At 47.3% G+C, this 18757-nt stretch overlaps 3 protein-coding genes across 16 annotated transcripts in view; 1 reads left to right on the top strand and 2 right to left on the bottom strand.

Moving 5' to 3' along the window:
* Window positions 1-2916, bottom strand: part of LOC135425314 (transient receptor potential cation channel subfamily V member 2-like) — a 23875-nt gene extending 20959 nt beyond the window's left edge. For all 12 annotated transcript variants that reach the window (XM_064677483.1, XM_064677480.1, XM_064677482.1 and 9 more), the window contains exon 1: window positions 2803-2916. The gene's annotated coding sequence lies outside the window, so the exon portion shown is untranslated. The remainder of the gene's footprint in view (window positions 1-2802) is intronic.
* A 3497-nt stretch (window positions 2917-6413) lies between these two features.
* CENPV (centromere protein V) lies at window positions 6414-9739 on the top strand. Its single transcript, XM_064677542.1, has 5 exons — window positions 6414-6693; window positions 7664-7762; window positions 8547-8616; window positions 9014-9128; window positions 9470-9739. The coding sequence occupies exons 1-5, from the start codon at window positions 6479-6481 to the stop codon at window positions 9592-9594; spliced, it is 624 nt and encodes a 207-aa protein (XP_064533612.1). The 5' UTR covers window positions 6414-6478; the 3' UTR covers window positions 9595-9739.
* Window positions 9740-10047: 308 nt separating this feature from the next.
* The window catches only part of PIGL (phosphatidylinositol glycan anchor biosynthesis class L), a 57107-nt gene continuing 48397 nt past the window's right edge, over window positions 10048-18757 (bottom strand). Inside the window, exons 5-7 of one of the 3 annotated variants that reach the window (XM_064677548.1) lie at window positions 17600-17631; window positions 11741-11874; window positions 10048-10660 (exon numbers count right to left, since the gene is read on the bottom strand). In XM_064677548.1, coding sequence (XP_064533618.1) covers window positions 10562-10660; window positions 11741-11874; window positions 17600-17631 — 265 coding nt within the window. In that variant the 3' untranslated portion in view covers window positions 10048-10561. Of the gene's footprint in view, window positions 10661-11740; window positions 11875-14031; window positions 15110-17599; window positions 17632-18757 lie in introns of those variants that run through there. The other 2 variants (XR_010435556.1, XM_064677549.1) reach the window with 2 other exon arrangements.

Genomic DNA, 18757 nt, shown 5'->3' with positions numbered 1-18757 from the left:
GATCGGCGAGGGGGGGGGCCGACCCTGAGAGGTCAGGGATGGGGACAGGGGTTGTAATAGTGTGGCACTGTGGCTTTTTAACCCCTGCCTTAACCCCAGCAGTGCTCAGGGAAGAGCCTGAAAAGGACTTGAGCAAAGGTGCCCCCCAAAAAGGGGAGTGACCCTTGGTGCCAGCGATTTGTGACCCCCAGCGCCTCTGACCGACCCCTTCCCTGAGGTGGCTGAGAATTCACGGGAAAGCCCAGAACAGTCTGTAGGGCTGGTCCTGTCCTATCAGGCTGAGAGGAAAAGCTGGGAAAAGCAGGACTGAGTTGGCAAAGCTGGTGAAATACATAATTTAGGAGTTTGGGGAGCGCTGGAGGCTCCCGGTGCGTCACACGAGCGGCCCCAGTCACGCGGCCCAGCTCCTGAGCTGCCCTTGGAACTGGCTGCAACCGGGCTGACCGGTTAATTCTCTAATGTGAGCCTGCAAAACAAGCCCCGTGATGAAATGCTGACATTTGTAATTCAAATGCTTGTTTACTCGCCTCCAGAACAGGAAGCTTCGATCGGTTATGGAGCAACTTCCTTCTGTGAGCTGATTTGGAAATGTGCCCCGGGTTAATTAAGCTTCATCATACCTTTCAGTCTGTCTCTTAACTGATTTTATGTCATATTAAAGCTGGATACGCAAAATCCAAGAAGGTTTTAATGTGTTTTTTAGCAGCTTTACCTGCTGCTCCTTCAGTGAAGGCAGATGACCTTGTTCAATCCTCCCCTCACAAAGCATCAGCACTCATGTGACTGGCAAGATTCAGCACAGAGCTGCTCTATTTCCCCCTAAAAAAACCCTCAAACCTAGACAAAAATACAAAACCACCAAAAAACCTCAACAACAACAAAACCCTTTTGCTTTCCTTTCTCCTAACAGGGTTTCTAGAACCTCCTGGTTTACAGTAAAAAGGAAATAAATCATCCTACCAGTAATTACTTGCACTGTAGAAACAGGAAGAGAGAAAAATGGTAACTGGAATGTTCAGAGACAGCTCCATGGCAATAGCCAACCTTGGAAATATTATTTGGCTACATAAATTTAGGGCAAAAGGCAGAGTTGGGCAATTTTCCATTTGTATGCTTTGTGCTGCCAGTTTTGCTCAGTTTTTCCACCAGGCTGGTTTTGTTTGGTGGTGCCAGGGGGACTGAATGTTTGCTCCAAGGCTGGCCTGGGCATGCTGTACATCCCAGGCTCTGCTCCAGGGACAGATTCTGCCATGGAGTCTGGAGAGGCCACGAGGAACTAATATTTACAAATGTGAAATGCCACGTCTGTAAAGCTGGAGATGAACCACAGGCTAATGTAAAGCCTGGGCAGTGTTTGAGCACATCAGACTTGTATTAAGGATTTCACTGTGCATGTCTCTCTTTTTAATGTCCTTGTAGGTAGAGAAGAAGAAATTTCTGTCAGTTTTTCCTTTCTGTATAAACCAAAAAGCAGAGGAGCCTTCCCTTGTGGTTTTTTTTCCAAAGAATGGCTAAATATTGTACTGCTGTGCTTGTACAAAGCACATGTATTTAACAAACATTCCACTCTTCCTCCACTAGCTCTTGGTGAATAAAAATTGTCAAGCAGCTGACTCTGAACTGTATATAAATAAATGCAAAGCTGACAAAACCCAGAAATCTGTATCTTGTGACTGGCCTGGCTGCACAGGTGGCTCCAGCCTTCGCCAGGGCACGGGGCCTGTAGTTGGGAACACATATTTCTTTCCAAGTGGTTTCAAAAGTAGGTCACTGGGCAGTAGTACAAAGCAACCTACTTTCAGGAGAAGAATCTGGGGTCAGGGAAATGTTTCCAACGAATCTGTACATTCTGGAACACAAGCTGGGGCTGCTTTTCATGTAGGCTAATGTCCTAGCAACGAGGGATCATTTTTCCATGAGCACTGTGGACTGAAGCAACCTGTTTATCTTTAGTTCCAGGGTTTAGCTTGGGACAGCCAGTCAGGCCTTCTGAGGGTGTGTAGCAAGTCCAGTTACTGTTCTTTGTTCAGACAAAAATAGGGCTACGTGCCACAGGGAAAAAAACAACATATATAAACTATATATATATATTCTTATCTCATAACATTACTCACACCTACCTCAGATCTCTCTCACTGTGTATAACACTGGATAATTATATTTACTTATTTATGGTTGTGGAGATAAATATATTCTCCCCAAGCCTGTAACACTGCAATAAGACCCAGACTTTGCTGAAGTTCCACCCACGAGACAAACAGACTCGTGGCATGTTACTGCTTGTCCCTGTGCTGCCAAGTTCAAGGGTTACAAAAATAGTGAGTCATAATTCTGAGTACTGTGAGATTGACTGTAATATTATGAGATTACCAAAAAAAGACAACTCTCTGAGTTTTGTTTGTAAAGCCTTGTGCTAAAAAAACCTTCAATAAACAAAGTTTTTAATAAGCTTCCAACTTCAGGAAATGAAAGCTTAAGAAAAACAAATAGATTGGTAGTAAAAAGAGGAAAATGAGGGATACTCCTCTGTCTCCCTGTTTGTTTAAAGAATATTTTAACTTTGCAGGACACATGGGATTCAGCTGTAAGATCTGTGCTGCCCTGATAAACAGGCTTGGGCACGTCTCTCTCTGCAGGTCTGAATGACCCAGAGGAACACGTGCCAGTTCACTCTGCTCTGATGGAAGGAGACTTAGAGAAGGCATTTTATGAAGCCACCATTGGGCTAAAATCACAGGCTTGTGTCTGCATGTTGTGCCAGTGAAAGCAACAGCTAATAACTAGGTCTATTCTAAAAATTACTTGTCTGCATGTCTCCAGTCTGCCTCCTGCCCGTGAGTGTTTTGGATCCGATCCAAGCTGCAGTGCAGGGAGGGAGCTCTTTGTTCACGTCCTCTCTGCTGCCTTGGAGCTCTTTGAGCTTGTGGTTTCTGGGGTGAGGAATTTCAGCAGGATAGCAAAGAAGCACCTTGAAAAACAGACAGACAGACAGAAGTAAGTCCTAAAATGCTGTTAATCATTGTTGATATGTTCAATAGAACCCCTGTGACAGTGGACAAAACCAAACACTGCCAAGGCTGTTCTGACCAGGCTTTATCCATTGGCCCAGGGGTGATACCTCCTGCACTTCGTTTTCAGATCCAGCTTGGATCCCTTGATGGTGAGGAGAATGTCCAGAATGCTTCCCCTTCTACCAGAAGACTAAAATCGAAGCACTGACATTTTTCTCCTCTGAACAAACCACAAAGTTTTAACAACCTGTTCTTTTCTGTGTGGTGTCAGCTATACACAACTCCTAGTCCCCTGCTTATTAGATAAAAAACATCACACTTCCTAATTCCCTTTCACCCACAAACATGTAGCTGCTTTCAGTGTTGCTTTGGGGATGAAAATGCTCCTACAGACAGAATTTCAATGTGGGCTGTGAGCCAGAGCTGCAGAGCTGAGTCATTGTTATACAAGCAGAGCTGAGATGGCACAGAAAAACCCCTTTGTACTTTAACACTGGAACACGTCAACTGTTGGACTTTGAGTATCACAAGCCATGTACACAGAGAACCAACTGTCATTTACTGGATTTTTCCTCTTGTATATCTCATCATCTGTCTGGATAATTCTTCCTTCTCCATTTTGCTTCACAAGTTTAAGAGCAAATACATTTTTCATCAAGCTATTGGCCTCTACTAAAGTCTGGCAAACATTGCATCAGCTTTGGAATAATGAAATGAAAGCTGTTAACTCTCTGGACAGTAGGAAGCACCTGCTGCCCAGGTACACTGACCATACCCTATGTGATCATTGAAATTTAGAGCTTTCAAGTCAGAATACCTGTGAAATTCGTCATCATCCAGAGGTCTACTGTAAAGCTCTTGGACTGATTGTTTATGTGAGAGCCAATTTTGAGCTCTGTAATAAAATAAGGAACAACTGAAAAAGAAGGAAGAATTACTGTGGCCTTAGGAAACCAAACTGCATTTTGTTCTTCCATTTTTGTCTTCCAGTTCTTTATCCTGAAGCATCACAGAGGAACAGAATTTAGCTTCTCAAAACACTTTCTACATTTAAAATAAGCTGAATTAATTGTGGAGGGGCACAGAGAGTGACAGATTTGCAGATATTACAAGGACTGCAAACTCAGTGTAGAGTTTTCTCCATGGAACTGCTTTTTGAACATGTACAAGTGCAAGTGGCTCCTGTCTTAAAGAGAGAAGGTCATTTCTGTGAACTGATCACTAACAAGCTCCTAAAATATGTCCTGGATTTCAGTGTAGAGCAGTTCAGTGTTTTTAGGACAGGACAGACCATGTAGGCAGAAACCTGTGCCTGCTGCTGGCTGTCTCTGTGCCAAAGGGAACTGAACCCCCGCTGCAACCTGCACAGGCTCAGTTTCAGTGCGTTTCCAGTTTCACCTCAGCGAGTTTTTCCTCCCAAAATATAAGGTGACTAACACGAAATCTAGTGTGACTAAAGGTCTGGGAGTGGCTCAGATCAGGAGCTGCAGATGAACACGTTGGCAGGGGTCAGAATTTGTCACACAGGGTGTATTAAAATGGTTCCATTAGAATGAGTAACCAGTGCAGAGGTTCAGAGGGATAACAGGAAATTGCAACTCGGTGCCCTTTCCTATCTTCGGAGAAGTGCTGAGCCACAGGATTGTTATGCAAATCCTGGCATGTGCCATCTCAGGAGGCAGCCTGCACACTGTGGTAGCATGTTTTTAAAGCTCTTTTCCAGACCAGAGAGTGCTGATAGATGTTTCATTCATCACTGTCCTGTTGCTTTGACATATTCCTGGCTGAGACCTGACCTTCTGCCTCTCCACAAACCGTCAGCTCAGTTGTTTACATCTTTCCCCGTTCCCCTTCTTGGAAAGGGCAAGACATTAAGTCCTGTTGAATACAACTCCTTGATTAGAAGTCAAACAAAATAAACGTCCACTCCTGCAACACTGGACACAAAGTTCATCCTTGGAGTGATTTTTTTCCCCCCAACCAAATGTGACTTGGACACCTCCAAAATTTGGACTTTTCCCTGCATTGAATAGTTTTACTTGCAAAACAGCATTGGCTTTCAGATGTTCAGGAATAGCTTTTTGTGAGATATTTACCAGTAGTGGAGTGATTTCACATTTTCCTAAGTTTTTTTCTTTGTTGGTTTGATTTGGGCTTTTGATTATTTGTTTTTTGGTTGTTTTTGGATTAGTTGTTTTTTGTTTCTCAAGGTATGTACTTTCTTGATTGTTTTCCTTTTTAAGGCTTTGGTTACTGAATTTGTTAAAAGCTGTCCAGAGGGAATCCTGTTAGAAGCCATTTCTCTACAAGGCTGCCACGATGACTTCAAACCTCAGGAAGGACTAAACACTCTTCCAAAGGTGCATCCTGATCCCAGGCCTGTTGTCACACAGTGATCTTGTGTCTAAATGTGGGTTGTGCATAGCAGAGATGCGAAACAACAGCAGCCCCTCAGGTCTGCAGAGCACCTTTACATCCTTGAATATGTTCAGAATGAGAGGGAAAACCTCGGGCTCATGCTTGTGGATAACTGTCGTGCCTGGCCTAAGCAGGGATTGAGGTGGGAGAAGTGAGCTCGTCCCTCGGGACACCATGAACAACTCAGGCCTTGAACTTCCTGTGACTTCCAGCTTTGCTCGCTCACAGTGCCCACCTGCCCCCGGCCCTGCTGTGCCTGAGACCCTGGAATCATGGAATCATAGAATTGTTAAGGTTGGAAAAAACCTTTAAGATCATCAAGTCCAACCAGTCCCCCAGCACTGCCAAGTCTGCCACTGAACTATGTCCCCAAGTGCCACATCCAGTAATTTCTTGAACATTTCCAGGGATGGTGACTCAACCACTTCCTTGGGCAGCCTGTTCCAGCGCCTGAACACCCTTTCAGTTAACAATTGCTTTCCTAACATCCAACTTAAACCTCCTCTGATGCAACTTCAGACCCTCTCCTCTCATCCTTTCTTGTTCCCTGGGAGCACAGCCCGACTGTCCCCCCCTGCTCCACCCTCCTTTCAGAGAGCTGTAGAGAGCAATCAGGACCCCGCTGAGCCTCCTTTCCTGCAGGCTGAGCCCCCCCAGCCCCCTCAGCCGCTCCTCATCACACTCCTGCTGCAGCCCCTTCCCCAGCTCCCTGGACACACTCCAGCCCCTCAATGTTCCTTCTTGTCGCCAGGGCCCCAAAACCGAACCCAGGATTCGAGGTGCGGCCTCACCAGTGCCGAGTACAGGGGAGTCAATCACTACCGTGCTCTTGCCGGCCACACTACTGCCGATACAAGCTAGGACGCCTTTGGCCTCGTTGGCCCCCTGGGCACACACCGCCCCTCGGCGACCCAGCTCCGCCCCCCTGTCCCGCCGTGTCCCAGCCCCTTCCCGTTCCCGTTCCCGTCCCCATTCCCGCCGTGTCCGCGCGCTCTTGGCGAGCTCTCCCGGCACCGCTGGCGGCGCGGCGCGGGGGCGCCCCCTGGCGGATGGGTCGGCACTGCCGTCAGGGCGGCGCGGCCGCGGGCGGGACCCGCCGGGCGCGGGGCAGGAGCGCGGGGGGATCCTCGCCCAGGGTGAAGGCTGAGCCCCCCTGGTCCCCCGGCCCCTTCGATCTGGGGGCGCAGAGCGGCCGCTGGGCCGCCTTCCAGAAGCGGCACGGGCTGAGCTGCGAGGAGGCGGCGCGGCTGCTGCTGGACGCGTAGTGAGTAGCGGGGCCGCGGTCCGGCCCCCGCCCGTGGGAGCATCGCTCTCCCGGCCGCTCCTGCACAGCGGTGCGCGGGCTTCGGGAGGTGCCGCGAAGGGCGGCGGGGGGATCCGGGGGGCGGGGAGGGGGCGCAGGCACCACGGAGAGAGTTGCTTTCTCTGCTAAAGCTTCCCCTGTTTTACGGCTCTCTGGGCAAAAATGCCCTTGGGGGGCACCGCGAGGCTCAGCCTCCAAATCTCCACCCAATTTCCTGTGCTCGCTCTTTGCAGAGCGCTGCTCATCATCGCCGCGCTGTAATCAGTAAGTGTGCGTGGCAGGGAAATCTGAAAGGAAAATGGTTTTCCTTTGCGTTTTGCGATTGACCCGGCACGGTGAGTCTGCCCAGCTGCTGAGGAGGCAACTCAGACAGAGGGAGAGGCACAGGATGAGAAATTCCCTGATCATAAAGTTCCCCCGCAATTACAATCTGAAATAAAACACGTTTCAAATATTATGTAAAATCCAGCTATCTCTGCTTTTTCCAGCTTTTAAATGGAGCAATATTAGTGGTGCTGGAGGAGTTGTGGGGAAAATTGTGGGAAATTTCGGTTCTCAGTTCCAAGCAGGTTGTCCTGTGGTAATAACCCTGGTTTCTGTAGGGTTGTGCAGGACACAGCTGCAGCCTGGGTGACACTGTGACCCGGACTGTGGTGGGGAGCTCTCTTGTACATAGTAGAGAGTCCTTGAACTGCTGTTTTTCTTTCCTTTTCAGCATTTTAATTAAACCACAAAAGCAATTGCTGTGAGGACAAAAGCCATTCCCTACCTCACTCTGACACATGGTATTAAAATACATTTGAATGGATACATTTCCTGGTGTTCTGCAATTACTCAAGGCAGACCTGAATAATGTTGTGTATAGCCTTACTGCTCTCTTGGCCAAAAAAAGAGAGAATGATCACAAGAGCTCTGTTATTTCTCTCTCCAGTGAACACAGAGGTTTGGTCAAGCACACAGGAGGCTGTCACTGTGGAGCCGTCCGCTTTGAGGTCTGGGCTTCACCACATCTGCACGTGTTCAACTGCAAGTGAGTTGTTTTGTTCCCTGTTCTCATACATGAATATCAGCTTGTCTGCTTTTGCAGCCTCAGAGCTAAAAGATGAGACAGCTGCAGAACACCCTCTGAGCTGTTTCCATCAGGTTTACCCTTAATTATGTCCTGATCCAATGTGAGATCAACACCAGGGATTTCAGGTGCTGCTTCTCTGGGCAGGACTTCAGGTCTCACAGCCATGCTCATGCAGAAAGTGTCAGGAGAGATCTAGTGAGTGCAGGTGCTCAGCCATCTGCTTTATATTTCCTCTCAGTCAGTGGGCTCAGAGCACATTGATCCTTTTTTAACTTGGTCTTCTCAAGTGACATTACATCTCTGACCACATGTGCCTCAAACTAAAACACACTCTGATTTCATTAGTGATCTCCCTTTGCTTGCAAGCTCAGGGGTGAACTTCTGAACTTTGCTTTCTTGTTTGCAAAGTAATTAATGTTGGCAAACTTGGCCAAGCATGGTCTGAAAGATTTTTCAGGGCTAGAGTATGACCTTAAAGAGCTGTGTATGTGAAGAATATAATGTTTGGTGTAGGAAGACACCTTATGGGGGTACCTGTGTAGGGTCAGTCTGTTCCATGGGTGTGCTCAGCCAAACACTACTGACACCAGGAGGCCACTTTCACCACTTACCTCTGTGAAGCCACCCAGGAGCCATTCTAACTGTCAGTGGAGTTTCTGTTGTCAAGAGGTCCCTGCTAGATCTGACTGCTGCACTACAACTTGTCCACTGCTTCCAGAAAGGTCTGCTTTTTCTTTTACAGTTGCAGCATTTGCACAAAGAAACAGAACAGACACTTCATTGTCCCAGCGTCGCGTTTCAAGCTGCTGCAGGTAAGAGTAAAACACAGTAAGAGCGTGGCCATGAGCTTGAACAGTATAACCCAGTGTTAGCCTGGATCCAAGCAACACCCAGTTTTCTATCTTAAGTTCATGTGGCTGCTGGGGGGAAATGGCTGAATTTTGTCCTGTCTGGGGTGGGTGTGTTAGTGCATCTTATTTGGTGAGGTGATGTTGGAGCTCTTGCAGTTCTGAGGCTTGACTGTTATGGACACGTTTACATACAGAGCACAGGGGCTCAGAAAAGGAGCATGAATGCAGAACTCTGTGTATCAGGATAGGAAGGTGGTATTTTAAATTTTACATTTCTTAGCTATAGGCCTAAAGTAATTTATCCATGTATTTATATGGAAAACTTATTTATATAGAAAACTGCTTTTCATTGGCTTAGGGTGCTGATAATTTGACAACATACACCTTCAACACACACCGTGCCCAGCACACGTTCTGCAAGACCTGTGGTGTCCAGAGCTTTTATACTCCTCGTTCCAACCCAGATGGTTATGGTAGGTACAAAGAGGAAGCTGTGGTAACCAAACTTAACCACCAAGCACCCCTTGGGTAAAGCCTCCATTGGTGCCAACATGACAGCAGGGAGCAGCATGTGTCTTAAGAGTTTGTCCCTAAAGTGTTAAACATCTGGAACTGCAGCCTGAACCTGTAGCTCCTCCATGAGAAAGTCTTACCTGTGATGTGTGGGCTTGTGCCTGGGACAGGATTCTCATCCAGGCTCTCATCCTTACACCAATAGCATTTATATTCCCTGAGATGCCCCATGCACGGAGTGGTGCAGGCATCTCCCTCATTTCCTGAGAAGCAGGTTTCTATGTGCTCTGTCTTTCTTCAGGGATAGCTCCCCATTGCCTGGATGATGGCACCGTGCAGACCATTGTCACAGAGGATATCAATGGCAAGGAATGGGAGAAAGCAGTGGGGGAGCATAAGACCATCAGAGACATGTCAAAACCTTGACACAGCCTTCCAGCAACTGAACTTGGAGCACTGCTGTGGAACTGCAGTCTGGGATTTCCTGGGTGATGGATGGTGAAATGAATTTCTACACTACTGTTCTCTGTTCTCTGTTTCTTAAATAAATCTTTCTATGTTGATTGTCTCATTCCTTTGTGACTTTCAGTTGACAAACTGCCTCTGCTCTGTAAACCACTCCAGGGTTGCTAGTTTGGCACTTTGCCTCTAGCTTGTGCTAAAGTTTAAGTCACCATATAAAAGACCTAGTTACAGTCTGGGTCTCTTGCACCTCATTCCTACGTCCTGCTGAGACTCTTGTGAGTTGATCTTGAGCCCCGTGTTCTGAAGCAAGAAAAAATGCTCATGTTTCATGAGGGACACTCTGAGAAGGTGGAGCCTGCAACACAATATGTAGGAAAGAAGCAGCAGCAGCAAAGATCAGTGCAATTAGATAAATTTGTATTATTTCTGATGTTTTATTCAAAAGCTTTGGCTTTTTAAAGTTCTGACTGAATAAGAAAAGTCTTTGTAGATCTGGTATCTGTGGAGATAGCGTCTTCTTTGAAAAGTTCCTCCTGATATCTCGATTTTATAAAAGCACCAAGAGATAGTTGCCAAGCAGTCCTTGCAGCTGTATCTTTTTGGGGAAATAGTTTGTGCCATATCTTCTCCAACGCAGAATACTCCTGCATTCAACTCTTAATTAAGTTAATCCAAATTTCTCATCCCAGTTAAGCTTCTACAGTGAGAAAACAGAGTAGCTGTTGAACCCTGTTCATCTCAAGGTATCGGGCAACAAGATACTCAGAAGGAAGTTCACATGCCTGGTTTCTGTAGCCTGGAGAATGCTACACAAAGAGCATCCCGTCCTCTCCAGCACATAACACAGGAGTTTCCTTTAGTCCTGAGCCTGGCATGGTCCTTTTTTTTTTGGTCATTCTTTTCTCCTGGAGCTGTGAGCCACATCCTGCTACAGGAGGCGCAGTGAATTGACCACCATGTACCGTGAGAAGAGCACGTAGAGGCGACGGAACCAGAGGAGTTGGCTGCGATGGCACCGCATGGCCCTCTAGAAGGAAAAAGAGTGGAGAGAGCATTACAAGAACCTTCCAGGCCTCGTGTGAGGGCAGTTTCCTAGGCCTCCTCTGAGGATCACTGCCAATTTATAGGACAGCCTGTTTTCACTGAGCAGTGGGAGGTGGGAGGCTGCCTAATCCACGGGGCCTCTCTGCCCCTGTGTTGCTGGTGTTGTGCTGGCTGATGCTCAGAGGGTCCTGCTAGAAAGGACATTATCAGCTGCAGATTGGTGCTGAGACAGTGTATTTATCACTTATAACTCCTCCTCCCCACGTGATCTCATGCCTGAGTGTTCACATGCTGGGGAAGCAGGAGCCTGATAGGTGAGTATCTGGGAACATCCCTGCATTTGCTTCTGACCACACACTGCCAGCTGAAACTGAATATTTACATCAGCAGAGAAAGGTCAGGTTTCAGAAACAAAAAACACATGGAAATAACGAACACCACCTCTATCTGAGCAGTTTCCATGTGTAACTCTCCCTTTTAGAAGCCTCAAAAGCAGGAAAGTTCTGCAACTTGTGAATTAACACTGTTTTCTGGGCAAACATTTTCATGCTATGGAAGGGGAGCTAATCAGATTCTGATACAGGGAACTGTGGACAAATGTGTGAGATCTCATGCAGCAAAATAAAAAATGCATAGCAAAGAAGGGAACTCTTTGGACCACAAGTTGACAGGCTGTTTCTGTCTTTAGTTAGAGCTGTGGTCCAAGGATGCTGTTCCTGACATGGAGTCATGCCAATCTTTGACAGGCCACTCATATATTGGGAATATTAAGTTGGATCCAGTCTCCTCTGAAATGTATCCTGCATCCTGGATGCAGTGTAAAACTCAGTGCTCTGTGACTACTGGACACCTCTGAGCTGCAAATCAGCTCAGCCCCGTCCTGTCACACAGCACATGAGGTCACCTGTCTTGTCTGTTCATGTTTTACAAGTCACTGCAGACATTCCTTAGTGACATTTATAACCCACTTATGAAATTCCCCGTGAATGTGACACTTCTGACTAAAGTCTTCACGGTGATGACGAGCCATTCAAGCAGGTTAAGCAGGTGCCACACGTCTCACCTTGGCTTGCTCAGTCTCCTCCTCTGAGAGGATGAACAGGGCATCCCCGGGCAGGAGGCAGGAAATGGGCACATCCAGGAAGGAAATGTACTTCCTCAAGAGATTCACTGACTCCAGCACGAGCACACAGCACCCTGCACAGAGAAAAGGGGAATTATTTCAAAACAACAGTACTGTAAGGTGCCCTTCTCTCCAGGCTCAGCAGGTCTTTGCAGGCTCCCATGTGCTGCTGGATTTGGGATCCTGTTGCAAAAGGGGAGCAACTTTTCCTGATGCTTCCACCAGGATCTCTTTGTGCCCAGTGCATGTTTATGACCATTTGTACCAGTTCTTATTCAGTATATGACTATTTGTACTGGTTCTTGTTTTGTACAGACTGTTGAAAGCAAAACTAGCTTTGACTACCACAAAAACTGGGGGGTTTTTTTGCTTATAATTAAATTATTCCTACATAATGATGATTCTCTGAATGCTGGCACTATATCACATAATGGAAATTTTAAAACAGCAGTCTCTGGTTCAGCTACCAAAATGAAATTTCACTTTTCTGCTCCAATTCTTAACTACAGAATAAATATTTACATATCTCGGGAATGGCAGTATCAAATATTAACTCAGGCAGGCAGTTACACTTTAACAGAGTTCCAGAATACATTGCTCAGATGTTTGTGATGAAGCAGAGGAAGGTAAAATGTATAAAGATTCTGCTGGTTTGGAAGCTTTTTTTTTTTTCTGTTTTAAAGATCCCCTTGAACTTGAAAGTTGATTGCTATTTTTTTTACTATGGCTAAATTGTCTTCACTGATGAGCTCAGAGCTCCTGATGGTCCCATTTAGAGCCTGTAGCTCTCAAAGGAGCTGCTTTGGGATTTCCTGGGGCTTGGAAGCTGCTGTGATTATGCTCCACACTTCACAAATTGTATTAAAGTGTGACAGAAGAGGCCAAAGTAACAGTTTACACAGGTGGTCAGAGACACAATTCGATTCACAATTAGATTTTCTTCAGTGTGCCCTGAAACAGTGACATTACTCAAAGGAGACACAAGACAAAGCTGAGCTGCTGCAGAGGCTCCTGATGCACCATTTCAGTGTGTGAAGCCTGTGCTCAAGTCTAATAACTGCTTGGTGCTCAAATGCCTTTCAGCCCTACAATGTCAGCAGGACTTGTGTCCCTCTAAGGGCAAAGATTCTCCAGGACAGCAGCAGGAACAAAGAACTTTTCCCTACTTTGGACATTTGGAAGATCCCTCAGTTTAACGTCTACCAAGTCTGAGATAGGAAGGGAAAACTTGTTGCTCTACAATTTCCTGGACATACAGGGGAAGCTCCCACAAGTCTCCAGGGTAGAGTCTGGCACTCCAAGATGCCCCATCAGCACCATTCCTTTCCCAGCCAGGGGGCTGTGACACACTGAACCCAGGGACAAACAGCACACGTGGGACCATCCTGACAAATCCCCTCATAAGTGATTTGTGTCCCAGCCTCTTCCCAGTGATGCTGACTCATTTCACTGCAAAGAAAAGACTTGCTTTTATTCCAGTCAAAGCCTGCAAGGGCAGGACATGGCAGCCCCCATAGACTCCCTCCAGCACATCTCTGAGATCTTTCAATTCCTTTCTTTCTTTTTTCTCCTTCAAGAGAAGATTGTTCCAATTTCTCAATAGCTTCTTCCACTCTCCAAAGAAAAACTGGTAACTCCTTATTTCAGCACCTCAGAGGGCTTCAGGGCCATGCTCCCCTTCCATTGATCCTGGGACGTGACTCCTCAGCAGGACGGACAGAGCACTCAAAGGAGTTCTTTTCTCCCGCTGTGGGCAGTGATGGGCAGGGGTAGAGGCCTCAAGAGGAACCACTGGCATCTCTATCCAGATAAAAGCTGACAGGAGTCTGTGCTGTGCCAGGACCTGGAGGAAAAGCCCTCCTGGAACTCCTGGCTCAGGGAGCCGCCGGGAGATGGCGGTGTCCGCCGGCTGCGGGAGCGGGACCCGCAGCGCTGCCTGCGGCGCTGCCCGGCCCGGCCGGCTCAGACCCCTCCCGGCACCCTCTGCCTCGAACACCCTCCTGCCTTGACTGTGCCACTGCCATGTGCCCACCCCCGTCCTCCCGCAGCCTCAGCCCCCAGCCCTGCAAGGTCACGGTGCTCCTGTGAGCAGCAGCTGTGCGATGAGCTCTGCCAAGCTCCCCGCGGGGTCCCCCGGCCGTGCGGGAATGCAGGGAGCTGTGGGACCAGCACGGATGGCTTGTGCCACTTCCTGACCGCGAGCCTGAGCCCCCGTCTCGCTCCCGGCCCACCTGGACAAGTGACAGCAGAGCAGTTGCTGTTTGGCTGCCAGCGGTCTCAGCTGCTCCTGCAAAGGATGCTCTGCGGGGACAAGTGCTGCACTTGCTCACAAACAGAAGTGCCCTGAGGGTTCTTCTACTCCCACTACAGAATTTCTTGTTTCCAAACTTGGAAGGAAACTTGTGATGTGCCACGAGTGGGGGAACTCTCTTCCCCCTTCTCTGCAGAGACCCTCTGGGCTGCTGCTGTGGGTAGTTTGAGAGAGAAGAATTAGTGCTGCACTGTGGCAGAGGAAAGGAATAGATATGGATCCTCTTGCTCTTGTCCTCAGCATTCCCACTGGCCACCCGTTTGCTTTTCAAACAAGGGAAGACAAGGCTAGAGCAAACACGGGGCAATGGATCTTTCCTTTCCTGGATGGTTGTTAATGGACTCTGGCAATGCCATGTGAATTCCTACTTGCAATGATGGGAAGAGAGGCCTGACACAGGGTTACCCACAACTGCCCTCTGAAGCCTGGACTGCTCTGTTAACAAAACATGCTCTCCCTTTCCTCATTTTTTTTCCCTGAGAAATATTAATTCATGCAGCAATTACACCTTTTGTTCCCCAAAGCTCAGCAATAGGGGATAAAAACCACTGTGAATGATTTCTGTGTGGATCTATCTGACCTGCTGCGCCCTCCTCGGTCAGATCAGGCAAAGGGGTGGCATGGGGGCATTCAGCCTCCCAAAAAAAGGGCACTCTAAGAGCCTTCTGTGCCAGTGATATCACAAGGATATCCATGTGCTGACAGCAAAGCCTGTTCTGCATGGGAATGTGAGATGAAATGAAGCAGGGAAGGAATGTACAAGTCCAGGGAGAGATGAAAAAGGGTTCAGAGAAACAGGCTGCTCCCTGCCAAGCAGGGTGGGAGCAGTGCTGCCATCGAGGAGTCCACTCCTGTGACACCAGCAGGTGAAGCTTTTCAGAGCCTGTTGTGACTGTGTTAGGGAGCCAAACAGGTGTTCCAGCTGGAGGCCCTGAAAAAGCAACTTAGCCAGAGGCCTCTGAGATAACACTGGAATCCACTAAGCGACCTTGGGCAGCCTGGGAAAGAGAGAAAGGAAGCTGCTAACTCCAGTGGAGGAATACCTGTGATGAGTACCTACACCCAAAGATAAAAACAAGAAAGAGAAAACTTTTAGGCTAACACCACTTATCGAATATATACCAGTATATATTTAACAATAGCAGTGTGTTATTAAAAGGTTTGAAAGAAGTGTGTAAATTTAAAAAATGTGTGTAACAGTGCAAAAGGTAGATCCCTGTGTGCCTCCTTTTCTGTACCATAGAGATCATTGCACTAAGTGTGATAAAAGTGTGTTAATGTAAACATTGCATGACCTCTTCCGCCATTTATCTGGGGACGATGAGGACGAGGAATAAAGCCTCAAACTTATACTGCAGTCAGATTGTCTTGTTTAACAACTAAAAGACGTTTCAAAAAGTGCAAAACTGCATTAGACAGATTTTCAGGCAACTGTGACCTGGGCAGGAGGGGATTAGCAGTGTAATACAACCTCTCTAGGTTGGCAGAAAGGGCAGGATCAATATAGCTCATGGATTAGGCCTGGAATAGAAGTGTGTGAAGCCTGCAGCCTGCTCAGCTTGGCTTTCTGCTTCCAAATCACTGAGGCAGCAGGTCTGCCTAGAATGAGGAGCTCCTGGGCAGATCTGTGCGTGCTGCAGGCCTGCACTGCTCCTGAGGGATGGAAGCACACCAGCTCTTTTGGAAGAGCACTGGTTATAGCTGGAAGGGGCCAGTGGCAGGGGCGGGAGCATATCCAGCAGCCGTCTTGACTTCCTGAGACAAGCCCAAGTATCTTGTGCCCAGGCTGGAGAACTTGATTACAGATTATAAAAAGCCTGTAGTGTTTATGATGGCTAAAGGCATTAGAAAGCAAAGCAGGATATTTAGGGTGCTCATTTGCATATCACTGAGGCAATGCAAGGCTTAGCTGGCTTTTGCATTTGCAGAGAGATTTTCTGTGGATTCCCTGATCACATGGGCTTACACAGGTTCACCCACACATAGTTCCTTCTTACCAACAGCAGAGCAGCAAATTTCCATGGCCTGAACATGCCTTTCAGCTCTATCCAGACAGCCTCAATCCCAGCATCACTCTTGTTTCATTAAGCCCCTCTGATGCACAGCCCTGCACGCCTGCCAGATCAAATTATAAATACTGGGAATTTCAATGAGACTGGAACTATATTTGGAAAGGCTTAGCGTAAGCAGCAGCATGGGAGCTCCCCGTTCCTTTGGTGTTTGTAGGTCATGTCAGATGTGATGTAATCAGAGCAGCAAGGCTTTCACACAGCTCCAGGAGTCTCTTGATGCTGCTGGAGAAATGGAAGTGTTCTCTATACATGGGTTCTGTTTCAAACCTGAATGAATTTGAGGCTCAGCCCATACTCAGGACCATAGTGAATCTAACAGACCTGCATGAATAGCACATGAAAGTGGCTCAGTGTAGATGGGGCCTGACAGCCAGCAGTGACATCAACCACTGCAGGTCCTTGTCCTTTGTGCTGCACACAGAGCTCTGCTGCATCCCAAAGCTGAACAAAGAAAAGGTCCCAGGAAAGAAGTTGGCATTAGACTGCTCTTTCATAAACTGGGGAGCTGAAGAGACTGGAGTCAGAACTCAGCTAAAGGGCATTCTGCCATCTTGGCTCACGCTCTCTCATTAGGTCTGCAACTTCCTGCTAGCAGAGAATTAAAACTGATTTGCTGTGACTCATTCAAATCCTACAATGATTTGGGAATTAGCATTAAAGGAACACAGCCCAGATGGCTGCTGAGGGAACAGGAGGTTGACTGGGTGGGCCTGGTTGAGCCACCTTCCCATGCTCTGTCCAAAGAGCTGATTGACAGCTTTGTGCCTAAACTAGTTCCTCACATTTGTCCCTGAGTCAGGCACTGTTTGCTGGAGATAAGGGCTGCAGCTCTGCTCTGGGACAGCAGCTAGAAAATGGGTCAGGAGCAACTTGCTTCTGTAATTTGTTTCTTTCCTTTACCTACTTGTACAGAGGGTTTCTCAGGGATTCTTGCTCATTTGTAGATGAGAGAAGCCATTACAAAACTTGCTGTGCCACTGCAGATTTCAGGTACCTTTCCTGAGCACATTTTGATGGAAGCTTAACTTGGTACACGGAAACATTCTTGGCTAAGCTGGTAATTCTGAGGCCTTTGTCACAGAAAAGAATAACAGGCTTGTAAGTAAGACATGACCAAAAACTCTGTGATTAAGCTGAGAGACCTGGAAATAACACTCATATTCACCCAAGACAGCAAAAGGCACAGGGCAGACACTGAATCACAGCATGGAGACAGGAGAACCCCTAAGGACAGAAAAGTGATTGTAGAGAAGTCTGAGTGGGTAAAAACTGGAGGGAGATAAAAGGGCAAGAAAGAGTTGAGCTGCAGGTTGAATTTGCATTGCAGGGGTGAGTTGGGCAGCTGGAACCCTGCACAGAACATTGATGTAAACAATTGCCCAGTGCCTGCAAGGGCAGGGATGTGAGGTGACCTACCTTCAGGTAACTTCCTCTCTGAATGCAGGTACCTGTGAAAGGAGAGATACACGTGGGTGAACACTCAGTGGAGTTATCCAAACCTGATTTTACAGGTATAAACTCTGTACACTAAACCAACCCTTTTCACACACACACACATTTACAATGGCCAGTCTTATGAGAACCTTCAGGAGCTGATGCTGGATGCACATCTCAGGCAGGGATAAGCCTCACTGCCCACACTGTTCTGCCATTACTTTCCTCATCTTGGCTGCTGGGACACATCACAAATAAGCTCTATAAATCCAATTCACTCTCAAACTTCTCAAGTTGCACTAAGGGAAACTGCAAGAGGCTGCCAAAGGCTATTCACCTCTGGGAGCACTGGCTGTTTAAAGCCCAGGGTCTGCTGGCCAGGGACATTGCCTCAGCAGCTCCTCTTTGGGACCAGCTTCTTGTTTTCTAACTCACACTGGCACTGGGACATCTGAGAAGCTGCTCTGGCTTTTTGCTCACTGAGACTTTGATCCCTTCATGATTTTGTCCTGGATAGACTCTGTAGCAAAAGTGCTTCCCTTGGAAACAGGATGAGGGGACCAGTGTGGGAGATGTGAACACTGAAGGCACTTCCATCAAGAAGTGTAAGCAAATGATCCTGGTATGGCGAAAGCATCAGAGGGTATTAGCTTCAATTCCTTGTTAATTCTCTTGTTTTTCCTGCTCTAGCCTGTGGCTCATGGCTTTGGAGCAATTGTGCTGACATTCCCATCTGCATCACCCCAGATTTGGCCCATGGCAGGGTTGGGAGGCAGCAGGTCTCCAGCAGATGGCACTCAGGGCTGTCCCAGGCGTGCTCTTCCATGAGGAAAAAAATTCCAAACAATGGAACATTTGCCAAAAGGAGAAAGGAAATATAAAAAAAAAGTTATTTAACCCTGAGTAATATGTAAAGAGATTGTTATCACCTTACAGTGGTGTATTAAACGAAGGACAATGTGCCAGTTCATGTGTAAATCAACCAGGATCAAACATGCATTATATGTAAACTGCTGTGTTTCTCCAGTCACTTCAAACTAGGATTATCTCTGGCTATTGGTTAAGTTCAAGGAAAAGGATTAACTACACAGGCATAGACAAAATAGGAAGCACGGAGTAATGAATATCCAACACAATTCA

Source organism: Pseudopipra pipra, chromosome 21, assembly GCF_036250125.1.
Source record: "Pseudopipra pipra isolate bDixPip1 chromosome 21, bDixPip1.hap1, whole genome shotgun sequence".
In the NCBI taxonomy this organism is placed as follows: Eukaryota; Metazoa; Chordata; class Aves; order Passeriformes; family Pipridae; genus Pseudopipra; species Pseudopipra pipra.
The sequence above is the reverse complement of the archived record's forward strand: the minus strand, read 5'-3'. Positions and strand labels throughout refer to the sequence as shown.

What these genes read in the sequence shown, in the direction of transcription:
- CENPV (XM_064677542.1), top strand. Translation starts at nt 6,479, where the DNA reads ATGGGTCGGCACTGCCGTCAGGGCGGCGCGGCCGCGGGCGGGACCCGC. An exon ending in CGGCTGCTGCTGGACGCGTA is followed by an intron (nt 6,694 to 7,663) that starts GTGAGTAGCGGG and finishes TTCTCTCTCCAG; the next exon opens with TGAACACAGAGGTTTGGTCA. An exon ending in CTGCACGTGTTCAACTGCAA is followed by an intron (nt 7,763 to 8,546) that starts GTGAGTTGTTTT and finishes TTTCTTTTACAG; the next exon opens with TTGCAGCATTTGCACAAAGA.